The 27,727-nt window shown below is 40.2% G+C and overlaps 1 protein-coding gene across 1 annotated transcript in view; it reads left to right on the top strand.

The window, feature by feature from the left end:
- The first annotated feature begins 10,043 nt into the window (after nt 1-10,043).
- Cmtm8 (CKLF like MARVEL transmembrane domain containing 8) overlaps nt 10,044-27,727 on the top strand; it is a 99,540-nt gene continuing 81,856 nt past the window's right edge. The window contains exon 1 of the mRNA XM_005317314.5: nt 10,044-10,796. Coding sequence (XP_005317371.4) covers nt 10,650-10,796 — 147 coding nt within the window. The 5' untranslated portion in view covers nt 10,044-10,649. The remainder of the gene's footprint in view (nt 10,797-27,727) is intronic.

Genomic DNA, 27,727 nt, shown 5'->3' with positions numbered 1-27,727 from the left:
CTGGGCCCTCTGTCGACTTTGGGTGTATAATTGCTTGTCTTGCCTGTTTTCTCCCATATAAAATGGAACAAAGTACCAATCTGATCAGATCGCTCAGAAGAGTAACTAATAAAAGGGTTATATGAATCATGATACAGATGTTGTAGAAATGCCTTTTGTGAATGAGTCACTTTCTGTAAGAGGTGTTGCCATAAGATAGTAAAAAAGAGGCCTTTGGAACAGATGTGTTGAAATCCTAGCCTATCCACCTAGCTAGATCTTAGACAAATTAACTTAACCATTCTGAGCCTCAGATTCTTTATTGCCAGTTCTGGCTAATGATACCTACTTGCAGAATTTTTATAAGAGCTGAATGAGGTCATGTGTGAAGACTCTGGGTATATAGTAGGTACTCCAAGGTGTATTTCCCTTCCTTTCATAACCTCAGTCTTACTATGTGGTAGATTACTTGAGAAATATTCTTTTTCACAGTATAAACAAAGATTATCCCTCCTCCCCAAACAACAATAACCAAAGTCACATAAGTGTTTTTTGTTTTTAATGTCTTTCTCATACAACAATCTGAGCATAAAGAATCTGGGCTGATGAGATATTTCTGGCAATAGGCATCCAGAATCTTTCTGTCTCATTGTCCTGCCATTTAGAATATGTGGCTTCCATCTCATATTTTGACATGGTGATTTTCAGGTTGTAGAAAGGAGAGAAGGGACGATGGGAACAATCTCCCTAACTGTGAGGATGTGGCCTGTGAGTTCTCGAATCACTGAGCTGAGTGTGATGTAAGCTCAGAAGCCACACTCTGGGGGCTGAAGTCCCAGCTCTGCCACTTACTACTTGGCCAAGTACTTAATGTACTTACCACTTGGCCAAGTCACTTAATGTCTTTGTGCCTCTGGTTCCTAGTACCCATAAAGTTATTGTGAAAATTAAACAGGCTAAGACATCTAAAGCACTTAAGATAGTTACCTGGCACATGTATGAGAGAGTAAGCTATTATTATTTTTTATTTGTTTAACCACATGGCTACACCTAAATGTGAGGGGGTGGGGTCGAGAGAAATGTCTTTAACCAGGTGGCATTGTGTTCAGCTAGAACTTTAGGATTTATATGTGTGTGGGGCAGAGAGGGGACGGGTGATTGAACCCAGGAGGGCTTTACCATTGAGCTACATCCCCAGTCCTTTTTATTTGTTTTGAGGCAGAGTCTTGCCAAGTTGCCCAGGCTAGCCTCCAACTTGTGATCTTCTTGCCTCAGCCTCCCCAGTCGCTGGGATTACAGATGTGCACCACCACGCCCAGTTTAGAATTCTACTCTTGTAGGAAGGGAGAGAGGACATTAAGAGGCAACTGGAGTCTCTGCTGTGTCTTAAAGACCTACGTGCATTCCTCCTTGTGTGATGGGGTGAATGTGAACCATTCCATAAGATGGGAAAGAAGAAAAAATACTCCTAGGTGAAGCTCTGTCTCAATTGTCCTTAGGGACTGTTCAGAGGCCCCACAATTCTCTGCTTTTGTGAAAAGTAGCATTTCTTTTCACCCTATTCCCTCCCCAGGATCTCGGTGATTGTTTGCCATCTGCCTGGTGCTATGGACACAGGCTAGGTGTCCACGGTGAGCTCTTCTCTCTGGCTGGGTTGTTATTCTATTTGTGATATGTTCAAGGCTCTCATAGGCAAGATGCCAGGATTCCCCACTTGAAAAGCATAGAACCCATTAAGGGGGTTCCCTTGCTCCTTTTCCATCAGCCCCCACACTGGGAGTGTGCCAGGAGCTCTAACTGGCTTTTCTGGTTGCAGATGCACCAGGTCAAGGAAGGGGAGGATCTCAAGTGCAGCTTGTCATCCAGTAATTAGCCTGTTGCTAATATTACTGCAGCTTGTGTAACTGAGTTCTTGCTAGACAGGCCCAGGGCTTCAATCCAGCTCCCAAAGCAAGCATATGCTAGGGACCCAAGGAAAATCTGCTTTCCAGTGAATTGCATTTGTACTGGAGGATAAAAATAAATAAATAAACAAATAAAGAAGAGGGTAGTGATTCTTGGCCTTATAAACAAATAGGCGAGAGAATTTCTAAAACAACCTTATCATACACTTTACCTTTAATTTGCCAGCAACTCTTCAAGAATGTATAACTAGGGGCTGGGGTTGTAGCTCAGTGGTAGAGCACTTGCCTAGCATGAGTGAGGCACAAGGTTTGATCCTCAGCACTGCATAAATATAAGTAAATAAAATAAAGGTATTGTGCCATCTTAAAAAAAAAAAAGAATGTATTACTAAATCTTTTTGTACCGAGTTGGTGTTTTATTGGTGTTTCTTGGTGATGACTCCTTTGGATAAAGACACTAACAACCTTTAAATTCCTCCACTCCATCTTCCCCCAAATTATTAATTGACCATATACAAACATTTAAATATTTGTTGGCTCCTGGGGCTCAAAAAACCCTCCAATCATTTCTTTCTAAAGCAAAGTACTTAGTAAGCAGATATAACCACTCTGTGAATTGCTTGCTTAATTGTTCCTTTTGGAGAATACCTTCAGGTGAGTATGTTATGGGTATACTTATTCTGCTTTTTCATCTCTGCTGCCCAATTTTTTTTTCAGTGAGTTTCTGATTGTATTTTGGAATTATCTCGGCACTTCTTTGGGTGGAGTCAGCTTTGGGAGGACAGGTATTTGCTGATCCAGCACCTTGGGCAGAAGAATTCACACGTGGGCGCCTAATGAATGCTAATTAACAAAGATGTTAAAAAAAAAAAAAAAAAAAAGAAACAAAGATGTTAGCATCAGAAATTTCAAATTCACTCCTGTTTTAAGTTCTTATAAAAGAACCCAGAGGGGCTGGGGTTATGGCTCAACGGTAGAGCGCTCGCCTAACATGGGTGAGGCCCTGGGTTCGATTCTCAGCACCACATAAAAATAAATTAATAAAAAATGAGATATTGTGTCCAACTACAACAAAAAATGAAAAAAAATATTTAGAAAAAAAGAACCCAGAATTCTTGTCAGTGCTACAAATAAAGCCTGTAGGTTTGGGCCAATGGAAGCTCAATGAAATATCATTGACAAGCACCAGGTATTTTTATCAGCCATGTCTTCTGACTGGATGGACTGATTTCTCCATGTCTTGTAGAACTTCTAGGGTGCCTCCTCTAAACTCAGCTGATATTGTCTCTGAAATCTGTGTCCATCTCCCTAGACGTGGTTCATTCATGAGTCTCAGACCTGCTTGTGATTCATGCCGTCGGTTTCCTCGTTTGCATGTGATGAATGAACCCCTGGAAGATGTGGTTCCGGAAAACTTGACCTTCCTTCAACACATCTCTGTATTTTTCTGCTCTTCAATCTGGCTTGTGGGGTCAAGTTGGCCACCCTATAGGAGAAAGTTAACTGGTTATCCTCCCTTTTCTTATTGGTCTTTGTTTTTGTGGATGCCGATTTCTTTTTCTACCCATTTGTCAAAGTAATTGCTGAAAAAAAAAATGTAGGGAGTCTGCAGAACAAATGAGATTCAAGTGTGTCACCCCTCTAAGAAGACTGTAATATAATTGCACCCCTTCCCCTATCTCAACCAGAGTGAGAGAGCATGGTAAGACCTCAAGCTGCCTGAAGTCTCCTCGATGGGATTGCTCCATGTCTTCTCCTTTGCCAAGCACAGTGTAGTGAATGTGTGTGGGAAAACAGAGAAGGGGCAGTGAAGGCCCATTATATTCTACACCGGAGGGCAAGAAGCATTGAGATTCCCTGCAGCAGCATTTCTTAGAAAACACTCTGGCCGAAGCTTCTGATTAGAGGGGTTGTGTCCTCCTCCAGGGATTTCCTCCTCTATCCCCTTGTTCTTTGCTTAGGTAACTTTGAATGACCCTTGAGAACAGTGTAAATGTCTGTTCCCCTGAGACACTGTTCACGAGGCCCTATCTTGCCACCCTCCTCCTGTGCTTGAGCCCCAGTCCACCTCTGTCTCCCACCTCTTGATGAAATACTCACCAGGGAAGAGACAGTGTCTTCCTGAGCCGTGTATTCCAGTAGTGAATGGAACAGCTTGGTAAATAAATGCCAAGCCCCTGAATGCAGCTAAGAACTCTGAGGAGTCTCTCCTCCTTACTGGGATCAAGAACTCTTAAGATTTTTTTTCCTGTGCTGGAAATTGAACCAGGGCCTCATGCATGCACTCTCCCTGACCACACTCCCAGCCCTAGAAGGTTTTTTAAAATTTATTTTTAATTGACATATAGCAATTGCACATATGGGTTACAGCGTGACATTTCAATACATGAATACAATGTGGAATAACTAGATGGGGTGATTGGCTTAGCTATCACTCTAGACTTTATTTCTTTGTACTGAGAACATTCAAAATCCTCTCTACTAGCTATTTTGAAATATTCAATTACTTGCTTTCAACTGTTCTATCGAACATTAGATATTTGTCCTCCTATCCAACTGCACCCCTATACCATTTAACCATCTTCTCTCCACCTGCCCCCAAACCCTTTGTAGGCTCTGCTGACGGCTATTCTGTTCTTTACTTCTATGGGATCAACGTTTTAGCTTCTGCATACACATAAGTCTTTCTGTGCCTGACTTACTTCACTTAACATAATATCCTCTAGTTCTAAACATGTTGCTACAAGTAACAGAATTTTATTCTTTCTTGTGGTGATTAATATTTTTTTTTGTGTGTGTGATATGTTTCTTATCCAATCATCAATTGAGGGACACTTAGGTTGTTTCCATTTCTTGGCTGTTATGAACATGAGAGTGAAGTTGTTTCTTTGACATACTGACTTCATTTCCTTTGGAAATAAACCAGGTAGTAGGATTATTAGATCATAGGACAGATCTAATTCTAGTATTTTGAGGAACATCCATATTGTTTTCCATAATAACTGTACAAATTTACATAATAACTGTACTAATTACAGTCAGTGGGAGTCCCCTTTATCTGAACCCTCATCAGCTTTATAAATTATTATTATTATTTTATTTGTTTGTTTGTTTGGTATTGGGGATTGAACTCAGAGCCACACCCCCAGCTCTATTTTGTATTTTATTTAGAGACAGGTTTTCACTGAGTTGCTTAGCGCCTCGCTTTTGCTGAGGTTGGTTTTGAACTCATGATCCTCCTGTCTCAGCCTCCTGAGCCACTGGGATTACAGGCGTGCACCACTGTGCCCTGATATATATATATTTTTTTATAACAACCATGGGGTGAGATGGTATTTCATTGTGGGTTTGATTTTCATTATCCTGATGATCATGAATCGTGAACATTTTTCCTTATACTTGTTAGTCCTGTGTATATTTTCTTTTGAGAAATGTTTGTTTAGGTCATGTGCCCATTTTTAAATCAGATTAGGTAGAGTCTCTTTTTGATGCCATGTTTGAATTCCTTATATGTTCAGGATGTTAATTCCTCATTGAATGAACAATTTGCAAATATTTTGTACTATTCTTCAATCTGTGTCGTTTTCTATGTGGAATCATTTTAGTCTGATGTAATCCCATTTGTCAGTTTTTGCTTTTGTGACCTATGTTTTTGGGGTCAAATTCAAAACTTTTGCCTAGACCAATGTCCTCAAGCATTTCCCCTGTTTTTTGTTTTGTTTTTCCCCAGTAGTTTCAGGTCTTGCATTTAAGTCTTTGATCTATTCTGAGTTGAATTTTATATATGGCAAGACATAGATGTCTGAGTTTATTTTTTTCAAATCAGAGATTAATAAAATTATTCAAAGAGTTAAGTCAGTGCTTGGCACAAAACAGGCCAACAATAAATCAGGTTATTATTATTATTACATCTTCTGAGAATCCCTACTTCTAATCTAATTCTTAGCATCCCTCCATATTTTCCCAATCTTAACCCTCTTCTGCCTTTAGCACATCCCATTTTACTACCACTCTCGTCCGTATTTCTTCCCTCTATTTAGCTCTTGGGTTGTCCTGTGTATGTAAAACTCTGTGTCCTCTGAGGTCTCTGGAGACCCTCACAGGGGAAGCCAGGGGTCTGAGGGAGCCAGGCAGGAAAAAGAGGGACTTTACTCTGTATCTCTATCAGAGGGTGCCACATTTTATTTGACCCACTTATAGTTTTTAAAATAACGAATTTGTTGCCAGGATTTAAAAATCAGGATTTCTGGCAATACCAGATGCCAACTCCTATATGGTAATAAACAAGATGAGGGGCTAGGGTTGTAGTTCAGTGGTAGAGCACTTGACTAGCACTTGTGAGGAACTGGGTTTGATCCTCAGCACCACATAAAAATAAATAAATAAAATAAAGATATTGTGTCCATCTACAATTAAAAATATTTTTTTTAAAAAAAGATGAAACCAAGCAGAAACCAAGATAGTCCTTGTAGAGTATCTGTGCTCCAGTCTACCACAGAACCCACCACTCTCTATTACTCCCCCAACTGAGTTTATTGAGAGTTAATTACATAATATTCCCAGATTCTCCAGATGTTACTCTCCTATGGAAAGAGAAAAGAGAAATATTTCCTCTCCCTGTCTCAAACCAACGTGGAAAAATGACAGAGAAACCCAGGAGGTCATACATTTCATGAAAAAAAGGGAATGAATGTTTTCTTTTCTGTAGAAAGTTAGGAAATCACCAAGAAGTTAACATGTAAGCAAGGAAGTGTCTGGTTCAGAAGAATACAGTACAAAAGGCCCCTCAGAAACCAATCTGAGTCTGGTCCTTCATTATCTTATTTGTCGAACTTTGTGATTTAAGAACTTTAAGATTTAAGATCTCTGGTCAAGTGATAGAACCTCTTGAAACCTAAATGAACCCCAAACCCAAAAGTTCATTGCCCAGTGGGTTTGGGTCCCATCTCTGCCTGTTTTCAAACTGAGGCACCCTAGACTAACTGGTGGCTTTTGTGATTGGAGAAGGAAGAACACTCTTACTTCTTAGACAATGTCCTTGTTTCCCACAGGACAAATACGAATAGTTGTGGGGTGGATAATTCAATGTGCTTGGAGATGTGAACTATAATTGTGATTGGAAGTATACTTTTTTAAAAAAATAAAGGCATGATTTTATTGAGGTCGAATACATAGAATGTAATTGCTCACATGCAGTTTAAGGCAGTTTTGAACAAGAACAGCAAGGAAAACAAAATCAGGCAAAAACATTAAACATGACTTAGATTGGAGAGCTGGACGTGGTGGCGCATGCAGTAATCCCAGTGACTTGGGAGGCTGAGACAGGAGGTACTCAAGTTCAAAGCCACCCTCAGCAATGGCAAGGCACTAAGCAACTCAGTGAGATCCTATCTCTAAATAAAATACAAAATAGGGCTGGGGATGTGGCTCAGTGGTCAAGTGCCCCTGAGCTCAATCCCTGGTACCAAAAGAAAAGAAAAGAAATGGTGAGTAGACATACATAAAACTAATGACTTCTAAACAAAGAAGAAAAGAAGAAAACTAGTGGACATTTAGAGTAAATCACAGAAAAAGTGGCATTTGAAATGGGCAGGGAAGGATGCTGATTCTGAACTGTGTGTGAAAGTAGGAGGCTCTCTCGGCAGAAAAAAACTGATTATGGACATAAAGGTCAATATGTACTTGGGTTTAGAATGGGAAGCTTTCTTCAGTAATTGAGAAAAAGGATTGGGAGAGATAGGTTGAATTACCTCATAGGAGCCCTTACACTATATACTTAGCCTGGGGTTTCAGGACAGCAGTAATACTTCATTTTGTTTATTTATTTAATATGGTGCTGGGGATCAAACCCAGTGCCTCACTCATGCTAGACAAGCTCTCTATCACTGAGCCCCAGCCCCAGCCCTCAGGACAGTAATCCTTGTAGGATGGTAAAGAGTGGACTGAAAGTTATTGAGGTTCCTCAATCAGGTGGGTTCTAGGTGGAAGATGAGCACCTAAATTTAAGCAGCACTTGAAAAGTAGCAGGCCACTTCTGAGCAACCATGCATGATCACTTCTCTGCCATTCTGTAACCTCAAAAGCTGAAAACCAAAAAGTGTTTGTTTGTTTGTGTGTTAAGTTTTCAGAAGATAGAGTTGGTAGAAAAACCTGAACTGATGTGAAGCTATTTATCATTTTTGTTCTCTCTCTTGGAGCATTAAAAGATGAACACACTTCCAGAGGTAGTATCTATTGTCCCTCTCTTTGAAACTGGGCTAGCCTTGTCTTTGGTTTTGGCCAATAGATTATGGCAGAAATGATTCTGTGTAGTTTGAAAATCTGGACCTTAAGAAATCTGCAGCTTCTGCTTTTGCATTTATAGAAAGTTCCCTTTAATAGCCAACTCTGCAGAAGTCCCATATTCACAGAGAGAAAGGTTAGTCAGAAGGACTCTGAAGTACCTGAATGGGAGTGAAGCCTTTTTGGACTTTCTAGTCCTGCCTAGCCATGAGCTGAAAGCAGCTGAGTAAATGCCTCCAGTCAATACCAGATAGAGCTAAAGAACCTGCCAGCCAAGCTCAGCCCAAATTCCTGGCCACAGATTCCTGAGCAAATAAAGCACTTATTTTACACTACTCATGTTTGGGAACATTTGTTACATTGCAATAAACAACCCAAATAGACTATCATTGATACATTTTCATTGCAGAAAATTAGAGTATTTGATTAGAGTGCTGCTCCAGACCTCACTGTGGGTGCATGTATGCATTTTATCCTTCTAAGTTAAAGAAAAATCTGAATTCTGAAATCCATCTGGCCCCCATGGTTTTTGGAAGGGATTATCCTTTGCATTATGGAAACAATTGTCTATATTTCCTTTTGTGTTACACATTCACTAAGTGTCATGCCATGTTGCCGGTCATTTCATGTATCTCTGATTTTCCCCCAAATGCATTAGCAGTTTCTCTAAGCTAGTAGCTCTCAAGCTTCACTTTGCATTAGTGTCTTTTGAAGGACTTATTCCCACACAGCTTCCTGGATCTATACTAAAGTCTCTGATTCAGTGGATCTGAGGTGAAGCCTGAGAACCTGTGTTTCTGGCAAGTTTCCAGGGTCGCTGAAGCTGTAGGTCCAGGGACCAGACGTTGAGACCTACTGCTCTAGGAAGAGCCCTGTATTTAATAGTTTTATTGTGTTTACCCCCTAGCCCAAGGTGCTTATCCAGTGTACATGGATGGGATGGCTCCAAATGTTCATCTGTACCATGCTTCTGAAGCCCTTTACTCTCTGGGATCCACCTGGCTAGGCCCCAGACTTACAAGAAACTAATTTCTTGTTTTACTAGTTTTTCTTTTGTGCTTCCTTCACTGTTGATTAAACATTATGGATAAAATGTCTTTCTGATCTCTCTTTAACTTGTCTTGGACCAGATCAACGGGTATGTCTTCACTGAATTCAAAGCTCTTATTTGTGACCAAAGATTATTTCCTTTCCCTTTGGTTGGTTTCAGAAGTTTTGCAATCCGTTCACAAAACAAGAGGGGCCACAGACAAGACATCTTTTAGGCCGGAGTCCGTCTGTCTAAGCCTGTCGATTTTACCGATGGCACAACTGAGGCCCAGAAAAGTGAAGCTATTTGCTTTTTGACCTACCGCCAACAAATACAAGTGCCTGAGTCAAGTCTAATCTGACCTGCACAAGCCGCCACACTGAGGCGTCCTCATCCCCTCCCCCATCCCCCAGCCGATTTGTCACAGTAAACTTCATTTTGCACAAACCACACCTTTCAGGCTTTTTTGGAAACATTTTTCCCCCAAGGGTGATGGGTCGGTCACATTGATTCATCTTGAACCAGGAACCCCAAACATCTCCCCCCTCCCATCTCCGGCCCAGGCGACCGATCCCTGCCGGAGAGCGCCTGGAAGCGTCTTGCTCTCAAAGGCCAGCGATTAAGTTGGTTCCTCAAATTGTTCCCGACAGGAGGGGCAGGAAATAACACCGCGCTCCAGGGGCGGACGCAGCGGGAGGGGGAAAGGGACTCCCGGGCAGTCCTGGCGGCCTCGCATCGATCTCGGGTCTAAGGTCCGACCCGGGTCATGACTCCAGCCACTCTTGCCCCAGTTCCAGTCACCACCCACCCCCTGCCTCGGTCATTCTTCAAAGGGTTGAGTCCCTGAAGGCCTGGGTTTCCCTGAGGGGCCCCGATGCCCCCGGGTCCTGGCCAGGTGGAAGGAAACAGGTCAGCGGCCGCGGCCGCCCGAGGAAGGTGGAGCCTGGCAGGCAGGATCCTAGAGGGCAGGCGACGGGGACCCCGGCCCTCGCCTCCGCGCGGCTCCCGGGAATGCCGGCCCAGCGGCACTGAAAGCGACTCTCTCGGTCGCTAGGTGTCCCGCAACAGGTGAAGAGGGCGCGCGCCCGCGACACCTCGGCGGGGCGGTCCCTCTCCAGCCCGCCTCCCGCCCGCCCCTCTCCACGCCCCCTCCCCTCCTCCCGGCCTCCGCCGCCTTCCTCGGCCGCCGGGCGGCCTCCCCTCGCTCGATCTCCTCCTCCTGGGCCCCCGCGCCGCCCCGGAGCCCGCGCGCGGAGCTGCGGAGGGTGCCGCGCACTCGCGGGACACGCGCGGCTCCTGGACTGGCCCCGGAGGGCGCCTCCGGAGCGCCCAGCTCCCAGCTCCAGCCGCGCTCCCCTCCCGTTCGCCGGTGTCCCCGGGGCACTGGGCCGCACGTCAACCCCCGGACGCGCTGGGGGTCCCCGGGGACCGGCCAGCCCGATCCGGGCGCGACGATGGAGGAGCCGCAGCGTGCTCGCTCGCACACGGTCACCACCACCACCAGCTCCTTCGCCGAGAACTTCTCCACCACCAGCAGCAGCTTCGCCTACGATCGAGAGTTCCTCCGCACTGTGCCCGGGCTTCTCATCGTGGCCGAGATCGTGAGTGCCAGCGGGCCGGGGGCGGGGGAGGCGGACAGACCCGGCGCGTTGGCACCCGCTGTGCTTCTCCAGTGGAACCTGCTCAGATCCTCGGGCAGGCTTTGGGGAACTCTTTTTTTTTTTTAACTCAGCCTCGATTCTTCTCAAAGTGCAAAACTCAGAAGGAGATCCTTTCAGTCTCTTGGGGAGAGAGGGTGGTGACTCTCACGATGTCTGGAGGGGGGAAGAAATCTAGTTTGCTGGGCACTCTCAATGGACATGATCTGTGCTGGGAGCAGGATGCCTGGTGGATATTCAAGTTTGTGTAGCATGTCAGGGACACTTGGTGCCTCCTTCACCTGATTTCCACGTGGATAGCCTCCTTCCTTAAAGTAAACCTTTCCTAAGATTGGGGGGGGGTAGTAAGGAGGGGGGCTTTTCCTTTTTCTAAAGATCTCCCTGGTAGTGGGGGTGGATAATCACTGAGTAAAATCTGAGCGTATCAACCTCTTTGAGAATTAAAGGGCCTCCTGTCTGGTGCTGTGCACATCCTGGTGCGGGCTCAGAAGGTCCTGCCAACAGGTGACAGGGCATGTATTTGCTCCCCTCCATTGTTAGACATGGAGACTGAGGACAGAAGTCCCAGCCAATCCTTCATGGCTGAGAAAGGACTGGAGCCCTGTTAACTGTTAGCAGTGGTCACCATTTACTCAGTCTTCCACCTGTGCCAGGGTTATCAAATCCCTTAGATGCCTTAGAGATCTCATGTCGTCCACACAACAACCCTCAAGGTAAAGGTGGCTTTAATTAAACCCATTTTATATGTGAAGAAACTAAGGCCTAAAAGAGGAAGTCAACTATGCCTGTGGAGGGTGGAGCTGGAATGCAGACTCAGGGCCAGCCTTTTTCCTGGTCTCTGTTCTTAACCGCTAAGGGGCATTCCTTCTATTTGTCTGGCCAGTACTCCTTCTGCTATCTCAGAGACTTGTTTAAACACTGTGGAATTCAGAACTGAGCCTGTGTGAAAGCTAGAAAGTAGACATATACAGTCCTGGACAGTCCCTTTGAGAAACCTTCGATGAAACCTGTGTACATCAAAGAGCTTGCTTGCTCCTCCAGCAGCTCAAACCCCATCCTAGAGTTAGGGAATCCATCTCCCAAGTGTTCCAGTGCACAGAAAGTTTGAGTGATGTTGGCTTAGCCCTCCCAACTAATTTCCTCGCTGGTACTAAAGACTCGGGAGACCCAATAAAAAGCTGAAAATATTGGAATCACCTTACAGGGCCTGACTTTACAAAGTTCAACAAATATTTGCAGTGAGAGTGAAGGAGCTGGCAGTCTCCCTGCTTGAGCAGGGCAAACAGAAGCCAACACCATGGAGTTGGGGCTTCTACTCTAGGTGGGTTTCCACCAGGCATCAAATAAAATGCCTCTTGTTTTCTGACAACATGCGCGATATGCTCTCTGTGCCACACTTTTTCAGACAATATGAAAGTGAAGGAAGAAATGTAAATGCTCACAATCCCATCACTAGAAGTAATCATTGTTGACACGTTGGCATGTATCCTTTTAGATTTCAGTGAGCTTTATTTATTTATTTTTTTGGTACTAGGGGTTGAACTCAGGGGCACTCAACCACTGAGCCACATCCCCAGCCCTATTTTGTATTTTATTTAGAGACAGGGTCTCATTGAGTTGCTTAGCGCCTTGCCATTGCTGAGGCTGGCTTTGAACTCGAGATCCTCCTGTCTCAGACTCCTGAGCCACTGGGATTACAGGTGTGTGCCACCATGCCTGGCATTTCAGGGAGTTTTTTGAAAAAGGTGGAAAAACCATGTCACCCTTATTACTGCTGTAGGCAAGTTATTTATTTATTTATTTATCTATCTATCTATTTATTTATTGGTACCGGGGATCAAACCCAGGGGCACTTAACCAGTGAGGCACATCCCCAGCCCTTTTTTTATATTTTATTTAGAGACAGGGTCTCATTGAGTTGCTTAGAGCCTCGCTAAGTTGCTGAGGCTGGCTTTGAATTCAAGATCCTCCTGCCTCAGCCTCCCAAACCGTGCCCGTGCTCCACTGCACCTGGTTGAGTTTTTATTTTTGACAGAGATAATTATAGACATGTTTCAGAATCAAACAGTACTACAGGCAGAAATCTTTTCCTAGCTCTCCATTCCTAGAGACACCCATATTCAAGACTCTCAGCACTCTATGTGTAATGTGTCTCTAAGCTTAAGATTTTTCCCCCAGCTTGCCTGCACTGTCCCACCGCCTTTCTGCTCTGAAAGTTGAAGCCTTCACTGTCTCAGACCACCTCCAATTACATAATACCCTTCCTGTCTCCCAGGACGGTCATCAGGTGATTTGGTTTGGACCATCAGCCACTACTGACTCATGATACCATGAACACTTCAGAGCTGAGCCACAGAGTAACCTTGGGCACTTTTCCTCCCCAGTTTCTTGCTTTCTTTGGTGTTAGTAATGCCCTTTTCACATTTCTTATTTCCCCACATATTTAGTCACCGGTTTAATTGGAGTCGTCCAAATCTCTGGCTAGAAAGAGCCCACTGTATTCTATCAGGGTTATCCTCCTGACCTGCCTGACCCCCTGGGCCTCTGACCTGCTCTCACTGGTCTGGTGACTGCACCCTCACCCTGAAGTTCTGTGCTCTCTGTCTCGGGTTGGAGGCTGTACCTCTTCTGGTCAGTGTCCTACTCTGACTTGCTTTACCCTCAGCGAGGATGAGCAGCTCATAGTTACCTAAGAAATGATGCAAGTGGAAATTGAGATTTTCATCTTGCAGAATTCTACTGTTACACATAATTTGACAAGTCAAAGACTGTTAGACCAGAAATAGTTGATCTTCAGAATTTTAAAAGTATTCTATAGTCCTTTAGCTGTTCTGATTAAAAAAAAATTATTCCAATTCACCTCTGTTCACCACATTGGAAGCCTATTGAATATTCCTTCTCCTCAGAGATCTGAGGTATCAGTGATGTGTTTTCTTCCCTTATACTGGGGACTTAGTGTGTTCTCCCAAATAAGGAAAACTCATGTAAGTTTAAGGAGATTTAAAAAAAAAAATTTTTTTTCTTTCCACTTTTCAGTTCTTTTCAAAACTCTTTTTATACTTTTTTTTCTATCATGTGGTTTTTGCAGTTTTTCTTACTGATTGTAACCTGCTATTTGTACCTATGATGCCATGAACATTTTTCAGAAATCTTTCAGATTTCTTGCATTCTTAGTTTTCTCTTTCTTTTCTTTTTTTTAACATTTATTCTTAAGTTTTAGGTGGACACAATATCTTTATTTTACATTTATGAAAATCTGGGTGCTGAGGATCGAACCCAGTGCCTCGTTTGTGCATGCTGGGCGAGCACTCTGCCACTGAGCCCCAGCCCCAACCCGCATCCTTAGTTTTCTATCATAAGGAAGTACCATATTTGATTCCCTTGGTCCTCTTAAGATAAATACGTTTCTAAATTTTACTAATATAAGCAATGCTGCAGCTGCTGTCCTTCTTTGTCTATCTTTCTGGACTTGCACAATGGTTTTCTTGAGGAAAAGTTCCTTAAAACAGAATTGTTGGGTCAAAAGGTATGCAAATTTAAGGATTCTGTGACATATTTTGCAATTCTACTGGTCAAAATTGTCATCAGCAGTGTACACTTTTTTTTTTTTAAAGAGAGAGTGAGAGAGAGAGAGAGAGAGAATTTTTAATATTTATTTCTTAGTTCTTGGCAGACACAACATCTTTGTTGGTATGTGGTGCTGAGGATCGAACCCGGGCCGCACGCACGCCAGGCGAGCGCACTACCGCTTGAGCCACATCCCCAGCCCAGCAGTGTACACTTTTTAAAAAAATTACTTTTTTTTTTTTTTTTTATTAAACGAACTCTTAACATGCAGAATGCTGAAGAGCCCCTGAAATGATGTTTTGATTCTAAGATTTTTTAAATTCATGATTTGACATCTGGATCAGGATGTAGCTTAAAATTGATGATTTCTTGGATATTATGTAATATGGTACCACTGATTCTTTATCTGGAGGGGTATATGTGTATTTTTAACTATCACTGTCCCCTTTCTGAGATTATGCTAAACCCGACGACCCCAGAAAAATGCTACTTTTCTAGTCCTATAAAAATATTGAGATAAACAATTACTGAGACCCCTGACTTCTGCTTGGACCTGAGAAAATGAAATAATAGAACAAAACACAATGTTTCCCCAAATCACTTATCAAAATTGCTTGCAGGGCTGGGGTTGTAGCTTAGTGGTCAAGGGCTTGCATAGCATGTGTGAGGCACTGGGTTCAATCCTCAGCTCCACATAAAAACATATACATAAAATAAAGGTATTGTATCCATCTATAACTAAAAAAAAAAAAATATTTAAAAAAATTGCTTGCCCTGGCCTTCTTGCCGGGATGAGTGGCAGTAGCTATGCCTACTAAGACACTTAAGGCTATGCCAGTGTAACACCATGTTGAAACCAAATCATGGCAGTTTCCTTCCTTTTAAAGTTTTATAACAAGCTAGAAGCAATCTAGTACTTGACCTGTGAATTGTAGGATGCTGTGATCTCATACCTATTACAAGTACTTGAAGAATAAAAGTGATTTGTAAGAAGCTGAGTTAATTGCACCCTTCCTGTATTGGTGACTTTAAAATGAATTATAGCATCTACATAATAATGTTAGGTCACCTTTTATTTACTTACTGTCATGAGCAAACTTGGTTGGGGAAGGACAAATAGGGTTAACTGAGAACTGTAATCAAAATTGCTATCTTGTTGTTCCTTTTTTAAAAAGTAGTGAACGTGGCTTCCGTTTCACAAAAGCAATACCCAGGCTTTGTAGGAAAATTCGGAAAATGCAGGTAAGAAAAAAAAAAAAATCAAAAAATGAATTCTTGCCCCCACAGTGGTTTCTCAAGGGCACAGTCTGGAAGTGGGTAGGGTCCTGAAGTTGTTTTGGTTATTGTAACACCTGGGCTTTATACTGGTGTTAGTGCCCTGGGGAATAGAACTATTAATGTCCTGAAATGTATGGAACAGTCTCCAACAACACAGAATCCCTTCATCAAATGCCAGTAGCTGTTGGTTCGATGTTCATTGTTGAGGAACTGAGTGAACCATTGTTTACCCTTTGGAGTAAAGTGTTCCAAAATGTCTTAAGTAATTTTGTATTATTAATCAATCCGTTTTGGGAGAAAAAAATTATTCTTATTGTTCTGGCCATGACCATCTGTGCTGCTATCTTCCATTTGTCCCCCAGATCCATTCTCCACCTGTTCTCTACCTAGGAGGCTGACCTGTTGGACTCTCAAGGACTCCCCACCCTCTGACATGCCTCTTGCTTCATTCACTGGTGTCCCCAGCAGGAGGTTCTGCGGGAAAAGAAAGCAAATTCTGGGTACCCATTCCCTAGGAGTCCTCCTTGCTGGGTCTCAGCAGGTTGGCTGTGTCCCTCCCTGGAAGGTGGGCTATCTGGCTGCTGTTTTCTCTGGCACTGATCACTGTCCACTCCCACTCTCCTTACTGTTTCCAGAGACTGTGCTATCACTTGTGGTTTTCCTGCATCCTGCTTTACAGATAGCACCTTTATTAAACTCTGCTCGAATTACCTAATGTGAGTGTGCCTGGTTTCCTGCTGAGACCTGACCTGTTGCATTTCTTATCAATGATTAATTTCGACATTCTTAATGGCCACGTAGTATTCCAGAAATATCTAGGCTCCAACTATTCAATGTGTGTTTATTTCCTTTTCCTAATAGCCGTGTAATAAATATCCATTAAGCTAAATCTTCCTGGATGTCTCATATTTTCTCAGGATCAATACTTAGAATTGATAAAATGCATCAATGAATCTTTTTTTTAAAGTTTTTTAGCTGTAGTTGGATACAGTACCTTTTTTTTTTTAAAGGGTTTTTTTTTTTAAGAGAGTGAGAGAGGAGAGAGAGAGAGAGAGAGAGAGAGAGAGAGAGAGAGAGAGAGAGAGAGAGAGAAAGAAAGAATTTTTTTTTAATATTTATTTTTTAGTTCTTGGCAGACACAACATCTTTGTTGGTATGTGGTGCTGAGGATCGAACCCGGGCCGCACGCATGCCAGGCGAGCGTGCTACCGCTTGAGCCACATCCCCAGCCCCACAGTACCTTTATTTTACTTATTTTATGTGGTGCTGAGGATCGAACCCAGTGCCTTGCATGTGCTAGGCAAGCACTCTGCTGCTGAGCCGCAACCCCAACCATCAATGAATCTTCTTTAAAGCCAAGTTTATTGGATATGCAGTAAAATTTACCCTTTTTGGTGTAAAGTTTTATGAGTTTGGGTATGTGTGTTTTTTAAAAAAAAACAGCTTCATTGAGATATGGTTCATATATAAAGCTGACTTTTTTTAAGGTCTACAGTTTAAGGAATTTTAGGTTATTCATAAGAGTGTACAGCTATCACCACTATTCAATTTTAGAACTTTGCCTGAAAAAAAAATCCCCTCTTAGCAGTCACCCCCCATTCCTCCCTTTCCTCAGCCTTTACTAATCATTAACCTGCTTTCTCTGGACATTTCATGTAAATGGAATTCTACACTATGTGGCCCTTTCTGTCTGGCTTCTGTCACTTCATGTTTTTAAGAACCATCCATCCATATATAGAATCCATAAGCACATTATTCCTTATGTTGTCAAATAATATTCCATTGTATTTATATATTTATTTATTTTTTCATTCATCAGTTGATGGACATTCGGGATTCCATATTTTGACCAGCGTGAATAATGCTGGTATGAATTTTCATGTATAAGTTTTTGTGTGGACATTCATTCTTGGTTCTCTTGGGCATTTAGTTGGAAATGGAATTACTGGGTTACATGGTGACTCTGTTGAATATTTTGAGGCACTGCTAGACTGTTTCCAAAGTGGAAATCAGCAACAGAATGTTCTGGATTCTCTGCATCCTCACCAAGACTTACATTCTATATTTGATTCATGTCATCCTAGGGGCTGTGCAGGTGTGTCTCATTGTGGTTTTGGTTTACATTTCCACGAGACTAATGATGTTGAGCAATCTTCACGTGTCTATGGAATATTCGTGTGTATATTTTAGAGAAATGTCTATTCACATCCTTTACCAGTTTTGGGGCTCGGATTATGGCTCAGTGGTAGAGCACTTGCCTGTCACATGTGAGGCACTGGGTTCGATTCTCAGCATCACATAAAAATAAGTAAATAAAATAAAGGTACTGTGTCCATCTATAAGTAAAAAAATAAATATATATAATATATGCATATACATATTTATAATATATTAATATATAAATATATATGTATATATTTTTTAACAAACCCTTTGCTGGTTTAAAAATATGATTAATTTGGCTTTTAGGTTAGAGTTGTATGAGTTCTATACATATTCTGATACAGATTCCTTTTCAGCTATATGATTAGAAAATATTTTTCTCCCATTCTGTGGGTTGTCTTTTCAATGAAGTTCTTGATAGTGTCCTTTAAAGTGCAAAAGTCCTTAATTTTGATAAAGTTCAATTTATGTGTTTCTTATTTTCTTTGGGTTTTTGATATCATATCTAAGGAGACTTTGCCTAATCCACAGTCATGAAGATTTACTCCTGCATTTTCTTCTAAAAGTTTTATAGTTTTAGGTCTTACATTTATGTTCATTTTGAACTTGTTTTATGATCTATGGTTCATTTTGAACTCGCTTTTGTGTATGGTGTGAGGTAGAGTTTAACTTCAGTCTTTTACATGCAGATATCTAATTTTCCCAGCACCATTTATTTTTTTACCATTGAATTTTCTTGGCATCCTTATTGAAAATAAAATGACCATAAATATAAGGATTTATTTTTGAATTTTCAGTATATTTTATTGGTCTATATGTATATCCTTATACCAGTACCACACTGTATTGATGACTGTAGCTTTGTACTAAGTTTGAAATCAGAAATCGAAATCCTTCAACTTTGTTCTTCTTGTTAAGATCGTTTTAACTATTGTGGGTCCCTTGCATTTCTACATGAATTAGGACCAACTTTTAAAAACTGTAAAAACATAAAAAGGCAACTTACAATTTCAATGTGGCTTATGTTGAATCTATAGACCAATGTGGCAAAAATTGCCATTTTCACAAAATGATCTCCCAATTCATGAACATGGGATGTCTTTCCTATTAATTAGGTCTTCTCTAATTTCTTTCAATAGTATTTTGTGTTTTTAGCATACATGTCTTGCACTTCTCTTATTAAATTTATTCCTAAGTATTTTATTATTTTTGATGCTATTGCAAATGGAATTATTCTCTTATTTTCTTTTCCAGATTATTTAGTACTAGATTATTGAAATCCAGTTGAGTTCTACATCTTTGATATTGTATTCTACAACTTTTCTGACATTTGTTAGTTGTAATATATTTTTTTGTATGTGTGGTTTGTCATATGTTTTTATTGCTTCTGATATTTCAACCAAATTGTACAAAAATGTCGTGTCAATTTGCATTTCCTCTAGTGTTATTTCATGAGTAACAGGATTTGTTTCTGCAGACCCACACTTTCTTTTGATATTTGCCAATTAGAGATGAGAGAGATTCAAAATAATAAAAACTCATTTGGCATGGGAACCTGCCAATCAGAGAGAACACCAGCCATAAACAATATTCAGGAGAGCGTGGACATGTGAAAAAGAACAAATTGTTTTTGTTTGCATTTCTGTGATTATTGAAGTTGTAGATATTAAATATGCTTATTAGCTATTTCTTTCTATTTTGGGTAACTGCTTGCTTTTTCTTCTACCGGCTTAATAGGGGGTAAAATAAATGTTTTTTAAAGAAAGAAATATTTTTAAAGATATAAAAGAGAAAGAATCCCTTAATGAAAATTACTACCTGAGAGGGAAATAATATTGAATTGGGTGTGTGTTTGAGTGGGAATTTTTGCTTGCTTGCTCGCTTTTTCTTTTCTTTTGTACCTGGGATTCAACCAGAGGTGCTTAACCACTGAGCAACGTCCCCAGCCCTTTTTATATTTTATTTTGAGATAGGGTCTCACTAAGTTGCTTAAGGCCTTGCTGGGTTGCTGAGGCTGGTTTTGAACTTGAGATCCTCCTGCCTCAACCTCCCAAGCAACTGCCGTTACAGGCATGAGCTATCATGCCTGGCTGGGATGCTTGCTTTCTAACTCTTTATTTTTATTTATGACTTAATTTAATTTTTTTTTTTTTGGTGTCTCTGAAGAATGAATCCAGGATCCTATGCATGCAAGGCAAGCACTCTACCAGCTGAGCTATATCCCCAGCCCCTATGATTTAATTTTTTAAGAATGAAGATAAATTTTTGCATAAATGTAATTGAAGAAACTTAAAATATAAAATGTACGTTATAAAAATAAGTTTCAGGTCACTTAAATAGTCTCTTTCACTCCCTCCCTCATTTATCTGAAGTATCTTAATATTTTTCCACATTATTTTCTTGTATATATTTCCTGTATGTTATGGTTATTAATTTTCTCATCTGTCACCTGCTATTAATGTCATCATGCCATGTTTCATCAAAGAAAGTTTTTAATTTGTTTGAAGTCTTAACTTTCTTTAGCCTTCTGAGCTTTAACTTCCTTAAACAGGGCTCCCCCATGATTATACAAATATTTGAAGAAATTATAGGAGACAAAAATTTTATGTTAAGAATACTTACAGGGGGCTGGGGATGTGGCTCAAGCGGTAGCGCGCTCGCCTGGTATGCATGCGGCCCAGGTTCGATCCTCAGCACCACATACCAACAAAGATGTTGTGTCCGCCAAGAACTAAAAAAAAATAAATAAATATTAAAAAATTCTCTCTCTCTCTCTCTCTCTCTCTCTTTAAAAAAAAAAAAAGAATACTTACATACTTAAATTGTCAGACATTCTCTTTGTGTAATGTAACAATTTTACATTTCTTCCCAACTGGATATCCAGGTGTCTCGCTATGAATCAATAATATTCCCCTATGTGCATAAATATTTCTTGACTCTCTTTTGTTTTATTTTTGAGTCAATTCCAGACCTCTTTAATTATAGTTGTATTGTGCATTTTAATACCCACTAGGGTAAGTCATACAAGTTTGTTTCTTTTTCTGTTCTTGTATATTACACTAACACATGTGGCTTTTAGAGTCAGCATCCCTTAAGTTTCATTACAACTTGGATTGTAGACCCGTTACATTTATAATTTAATTTTAAAATTTATCTTCCTGGTATTTTACCATCTAAGAATAGTGTCTCCATTTATACAGGTCATCTTATTTTCTTAAAATTCTTTGTTGTTTATATTTTTCCAGTAAGTAAAAGTTTTTATTTTCCAGGTAAGTCTTGTGCATGCCTTCCTTGATTTAATTATTTTTCATTGTTGATGAATGTTATTTATAAAAAATAAATTTGGTTTATAAAATTTTGATTACTCGTGATATATAAAAGCTATAGACGATTATTTTTTGTAGTGCTGGGGATGGAACCCAGGGCTTCATGCATACGAGGCAAGTGCTCTGCCACCAAGCTATATCCCCAGCCCTTTTATTTTGAGACAGAGTCTTCCTAAGTTGCCCAGGCCACCCTTGACTTTTTGATCCTTTTGCCTCCACCTCCTGAGTAGCTGGGATTGCAGGTGGAAACCATAGAAACTGGATGAAAGCTATTTGTTTTTTTAATTTTGATCTTGTTGTTTAGCCATCTTATTTGAATTATTCTCATAATTTTTATTTCATAAATAGAAGTAATATCTGTAAATACAATTGTTTTTCACTTTCTTTTTATACTTTTACTTTTTCATTATTGTATGAGTTAAGACTTTTAGGATAATGTTGGATAATTGGGATAATAAGGGTATCCTTGGTTGGCTCATAATTTTAATTGGATGTTTCCACTGTGTTATGGTTTAGATCTCAGTATATCCCAAAGGCTCATGTGTTAAAGGTTGGTCCCCAAAGCAGCAATGTTCAGAGGTAAGGATTTTTAGAAATGATTGGATTAGGAGAACTCTTATTTCATCAATGGATTAACCCATTGAGGGATTCATAGCTTAGTGGAGATGGTAGATACTGTAGGATTTGGAATCTAGTTGAAGAGAGTCTTCTCCTAGGGATTCTCTCTTGTCCCCAGGCCCTCTCTCTCTGCCTTCTAGCCACCATGCAATGAGCAGTTTTGCCCTACCACATGCTGCTGCCATAATGTTCTGACTCATCTCGAGTACAGAACCATGAAGCCAGCCAACCATGGACTAAACCTCTGAAAACATGAGTCAAAATAAGTCTTTCTGCCTCTACATTGTTTTCTCAAGAATTTTGTGTCAGCAACAAAAAAACTGATTAACACACACTGTTAAGATGATAGTACAGTTTTAGCTTCAGGGTCTGATAGGTCTTCTTCCTTGGTTTAAGGAAGGGAAGTTCAATGGTGTACTCATTTTAATCAGGAATGTGATCTGGGACTGTGAATGGAAATAGAAAGAGGAGTTTGGATTTGGATGGGGGTAGCTTTTTATTGAGGTGATTGTATGGGGTATTGTTTTCTTTGGTTTGCCAATGTAGTGAGTTATATTAGGAAACCTAATGTTGAGACATTTTTGCTCTCTTGGGATAATCAATATTTAGTTATTCATTATACACCACATACCATTTCAGTCAATGACAAACTGCATATACAATGGTGGTCCCATAGTTTATATTGTCTAGTGACATTTTGGTCATCTTGATTTGTGTAAGTGTACATCATAATGTTTGCACAATAACAAAATCACATAATGAAGGATTTCTCATAATGTATCCCCACTGTTAAAATAGCACATGACTGTAATGTATTCTCTTAATAGACAATTGGATTTAAAATGTCTTTTTTTTTTTTTTACTCTTGGATTTGAGTTTTTAATATAATATCTGGGGGGCTGGGGATGTGGCTCAAGTGGTAGCGCGCTCGCCTGGCATGCGTGCGGCCCGGGTTCGATCCTCAGCACCACATACAAAGATGCTGTGTCCGCCGAGAACTAAAAAATAAATATTAAAAAAAAAATCTATCTTTAAAAATATATATATATAATATCTGGGGATATTGTGTCTTTTAGTTTCCTTTGCTGTGTTCTGCTTTATGTGATTTTAAAACACTTTATCAGCTCTATTCATAGTGGAGTTGGGAGGGGGAGCATGGGAGGATTAGATGAACTCTAGATAGGGCAAAAGGGTAGGAGGGGAGGGGAGGAGTCATAGGGGTAAAAAAAATAGTGGAATGCAATGGATGTCATTACCCTGAGTACGTGTATGAAGACACAATTGGTGTGAATATACTTTATATACAACCAGAGATATGAAAAATTGTGTTTAATATATGTAATGTAAATTGTAATGCATTCTGCAGTCATATATATAACAAACTAGAATAAACAATAAATTTAAAAAAATCACCTTATCAGCTCTTTTGGAGCACTTATCTATGTTTTCTTCCTGTTGTTTTTTTTTTTTTTTTTCATTTGAGATGAGATTTACATAACAAAGTCAATCTAGTTTAAAATGAACAATCAAATGATATTTAGTCTATTTCCAGTGTTGTAAAGTTGCCACTTCTAATTCCAAAATATTTTACCTCCTCCAAAAGGAGATACTTTATTTTGTTGTTTTTTTTTTAAACCTTCCTTGTCATCTTGTTATTTGTACATCTTCTATGTCATACGTTCATATAGCTAGATTTTACTTCTATACCCAGTCTGGGAACTTGTCTTTCAGTTTGAAAACTTGACACATTTATAATTATTGTATTTTGGGTTTTTTTTGGGGGGAGGGGTACCAAGGATTGAACTCAGAGATGCTCGACCACTGAGCCACATCCCCAGTCCTGTTTTGTATTTTATTAGAGACAGGGTCTCACTGAGTTGCTTAGTACCTCGCTGAATTGCTGAGGCTGGCTTTGAACTTGCGATCCTCCTGCCTCTGCCTCCAGAGCCGCTGGGATTACAGGTGTGCGCCACCATGCCCAGCTTATTTATTGTAATGGGTTATTTGGAATTCTGAGTTTTCCTTATTTTCTCCTCTAACAATTGAAAGTTATTTGTTTGTTTGGAGTTACTCTGTATTTTTTGTATACATTTAAATATATATTTTTTAACTACTTAGAGAATTAGTCAAGATGTATTGCTATATTACTACATTCAAAAGAACACTGTCTCTCCCTTGTCCATTTCTAGTCATGTATCTTGTGTTATCCAATTTTTTTCCCCTGGACTATTTTTTTTTTTTTAAGTTGGAAACCCTTTGCTTGTCATTAGTTTGACACCAAATGCCCCCCAGGAATCCCTTATTGCTCCAGATTGTGGTTGCTCTTTCTAGCTTTCAACACTACTAGGTATTTTAAATTTCTTCAAAATTATTTTAGTGAGACTTGGGGAGAATAAAGAAGTCAACATACAGATGTAGTTAGCTATAGAGACGTTCTATTGTTTTATTACGTATAGGTAGTTTTAATGTGTATAAAGAATATTGACCTCTCATTGGTATGAATATGTTTCCATCTTGTCACCCTTAATTTTGTTTTTAGTAATTGTATCCATAAACCAAAGTTTATCTTCAGATCTATCAGCCTCATTTTCCCCTAACATTTGGTATGTCATGCTGACTAGCAAAGCTAAATATAGTTGATGAAATTAATCGTACATTCATATTTATGTCTATTTTTCTTGTGGTACTTAAAAATATTTGCTGTGGCTTAAATGTGTCCTCTGAAGTTCATTTGTTGAAAACTTTATCCCCAATGCAATAGTGTTAAGAAGTGGGACCTTTAAGAGATGAGTAGGTCATGGAGACTCTTGTCTTCAAAAAGGTTATTGAGGGGCTGGGGTTGTGGCTCAAGTGGTGGCGCGCTCACCTGGCATGTGTGAGGCACTGGGTTCGATTCTCAGCACCACATTAAAAAATAAATAAAATAAAGATATTGTGTCCATCCAAAAAACTAATATAAATAAATAAATGTATGTTATTGAGGGAGTAGATTCATGATAAAAAAAAAAAAATGAGTTTGGCCCCCTTGCCTTCTTTTACTCAGGAGAGTGAACTCTTGCCTTTAACCTTCATCCATGAGATGACTCCAAAAGAAGACCCTTGCCAGCCAGGCATGGCGGCATACACTATAATCCCAGTAGCTCAGAAGGCTGAGGCAGGAGGATCAAAGTTCAAGATCAGCCTCAACAACTAAGTGAGGCCTTAAGCAACTTCTCGAGACTCTGTCTCAAAATAAAAAATAAAATAAGGCTGGAAATATGGCTTAGTGGTTGAGCAACCCTGGGTTCAACCCCTGATACCAAAACAAACAAACCAAAAAAGAAGGCCCTTGCCAGAGATGGGTCCCTCAACCTTGGACTTCCCAGCCTCCAGAACTGCAAAAACCAAATCTCTGTTCTTTGTAAATTGTCCAGTCTCAAGTATTATGGTGTAGTTGGCATAAAATGGACTAAGGTAATATTTAACCTTAGTACTGAGATTTATTTTAGCAGAAGTTGTAAAGTTGGGTTCTAACTTTGTTTTCAAATATCTACTCAGTTATTGAAACATTTTATGTGGATAAATCCATTCTTCATTTACTGATCTAGATTGCTTCCTCCTTTTCCCCCATTTACTTACTTTTTATATCTGCTTGGGTTAAATCCTGTAGTGTGTTTTGGTGTTTTACTATATCTGCAGCTTTAGAAATCATCTGAACATCTCATAGGGTAATCTACCCCCCACCCAGCTGTGATTTTTTTCAAAGTTTCTTCCTAATTTTCACATGTTTGTTCTTCAAGTTGACTGTTAGGATTTTTTAAAGCCATTCACAGCTGTGTCCCCTGTTCGTTGTCAAATTATACTGGATTCTTATAAAATACTTGGGCTACTCTAGTTGCTAGGAGGGAAACTCCTCATCTGTTTCCTGCCCCTTATTACCTTAGTTCGGGTTGTTTTTCAAGGTCTTTCCCAGTCTAAAATGCTATGAGTTTTAAAGTGAAAATTCACAATAATATCTTGTTTATTCAGTCATCAAAAATGTGGAATTTTTATCAGATGCCAGAGTCTATGTCTTTTGACACTTAGACCATAGAGATAAATTTCATCTATTTTTACTTAAACAAATGATCAATGATAAGATGTAGGACATGAAAAAAATATATATATACTTAGGGAGATGTTGAATCATAGTAAGGAAAAAAAAAAAAAAACAAAACTCAGGTTTTAAAATTTGAGCTGAAATTCAAGAGGCACTTATTCCTTCCAGGCCTTGGATCCTTTATTCACCTCACAGAGTTAAGTCTAAAATGCAGTTTGCTTCTAATTTTCACTAAGATTTATGACTGTTTCCAGGAAAGTGGCAATACTTTTTCTTAGATGAATATTTACCACTTACAGGATTTTCACATTCATCACCTTGCTTGGATAAGAAATCAGCCTCTGTGTTCAAGGGAATTCCTCCTTTATTTCATTTCGTTTCTAGTTGAGCCATGATTTGAGGAAACAAATCATACATGAATGAGTTCATCATGCCCTTGAGGACTGCCAGACGGGAAAATCCCATCTGATTGCTTGTCCCAGCCAGGATATCCTTGGTAACCAGCCCAGTAGCATCTTTCTTCCATGGGAAAGTAGGATATCCATTATCTTGGTCAGGGTTCAGTTGCAGATGACAGAATCCATTCTAACCAGCCATAGTAGCAAGGGATTTGCTGAATATCATTGGATAGCTTCCAGATTTTCAGTAGGGTTGAAGGAGCAGGCTCTAGGCTGAATTTCCAGGAATAACATCTAGAATCATCCATGGACCCAGCCTGACACAAACAGGAAGGCGAGGAAGCAGTATCGACTCTCACAGACTGCCAGGTCCTGGTCCTCCACCATCTCCATTGTCACTCATGGTACCATAGGGTACAAGCTCTTTGAATCACCCTCAACACCATGAAGCCAGCAATGGGATACTGGAATTTCAGTTACCACCACCACAGAAAACAAAAACTCCTCCCTAGGTTGTGTCTGCCAGTGGAAACACAGGTGCAGCCAAAGCGTGTCCTCTGGCCTTCTTACTCTTGGATGGGTGTATCTGTGAAGCTACATAATCGTGTGGGACCTGAGCTACAGTCTGGCTTTCCAGCCTTGGGTGGGCAGTGAGGGAGTCAGGGACAATTCAAGGGAATAGAGGAGAGGGGATCCACAGGTAGCTTCTGTTATATTGGCTTTCACAGTAGTCTGCCCGGCCACTGTGTTGAAGACCACTTGTGATTTGCTGCATTACTAAAACATTGTAAGGACTTAACTGTTTTTTCATTGAAGACATGCATTTGATTTCTAGCTGTGTGCTCTTCTACAACTGACCTAATATTTCCTGAACTCCCATCCATGATAATGAGAAAGGTAATGATGACTTTACACGTAAGCAGCAAATCAAGTGAGCTAAAGCACATGAGAACCCTATCCCAGAGGTAAATATTAGCTTATTCCTTGGATAAAGGTATATTGATTCTGTTACTTCTTCCCTCAGTGCATAGGTCAATCCTGCTTGGACAGGTATTTGGGGTGAGCAGACATATCTCAGCTTCTAGAGCATTCTCACCTAACAGTGAGTATGAGCATAGAATTGAGCCTCTCTGATATATACCCAGCTTAAGATCATACCTTTAAAAAGGCTTGAAGCTTAAGAACCACAAAGATCTGCTTATTTTAATTAAAAATTTTTGTTGTTGTTGTTGTCAATGGATTTTTATTTTATTTGTTTGTTTATATATGGTAGAATCGAGCCCAGTTCCTCACATGTGCAAGGCAAGTGCTGTACCACTGAGCCACAACCCCAGCCCCAATTTTAACTTTTAACATGATGAGTTCATTCAGACTTTGTAAAAGACAAGTCGAATGATCTAGCCATAATAATGAACAATACAGCTTCACAGGTACAATAGAAAGATC

This window comes from Ictidomys tridecemlineatus, chromosome 2 (genome assembly GCF_052094955.1).
Source record: "Ictidomys tridecemlineatus isolate mIctTri1 chromosome 2, mIctTri1.hap1, whole genome shotgun sequence".
Classification (NCBI taxonomy): domain Eukaryota; kingdom Metazoa; phylum Chordata; class Mammalia; order Rodentia; family Sciuridae; genus Ictidomys; species Ictidomys tridecemlineatus.
This window is presented reverse-complemented; position numbering and strand designations above follow the sequence as displayed.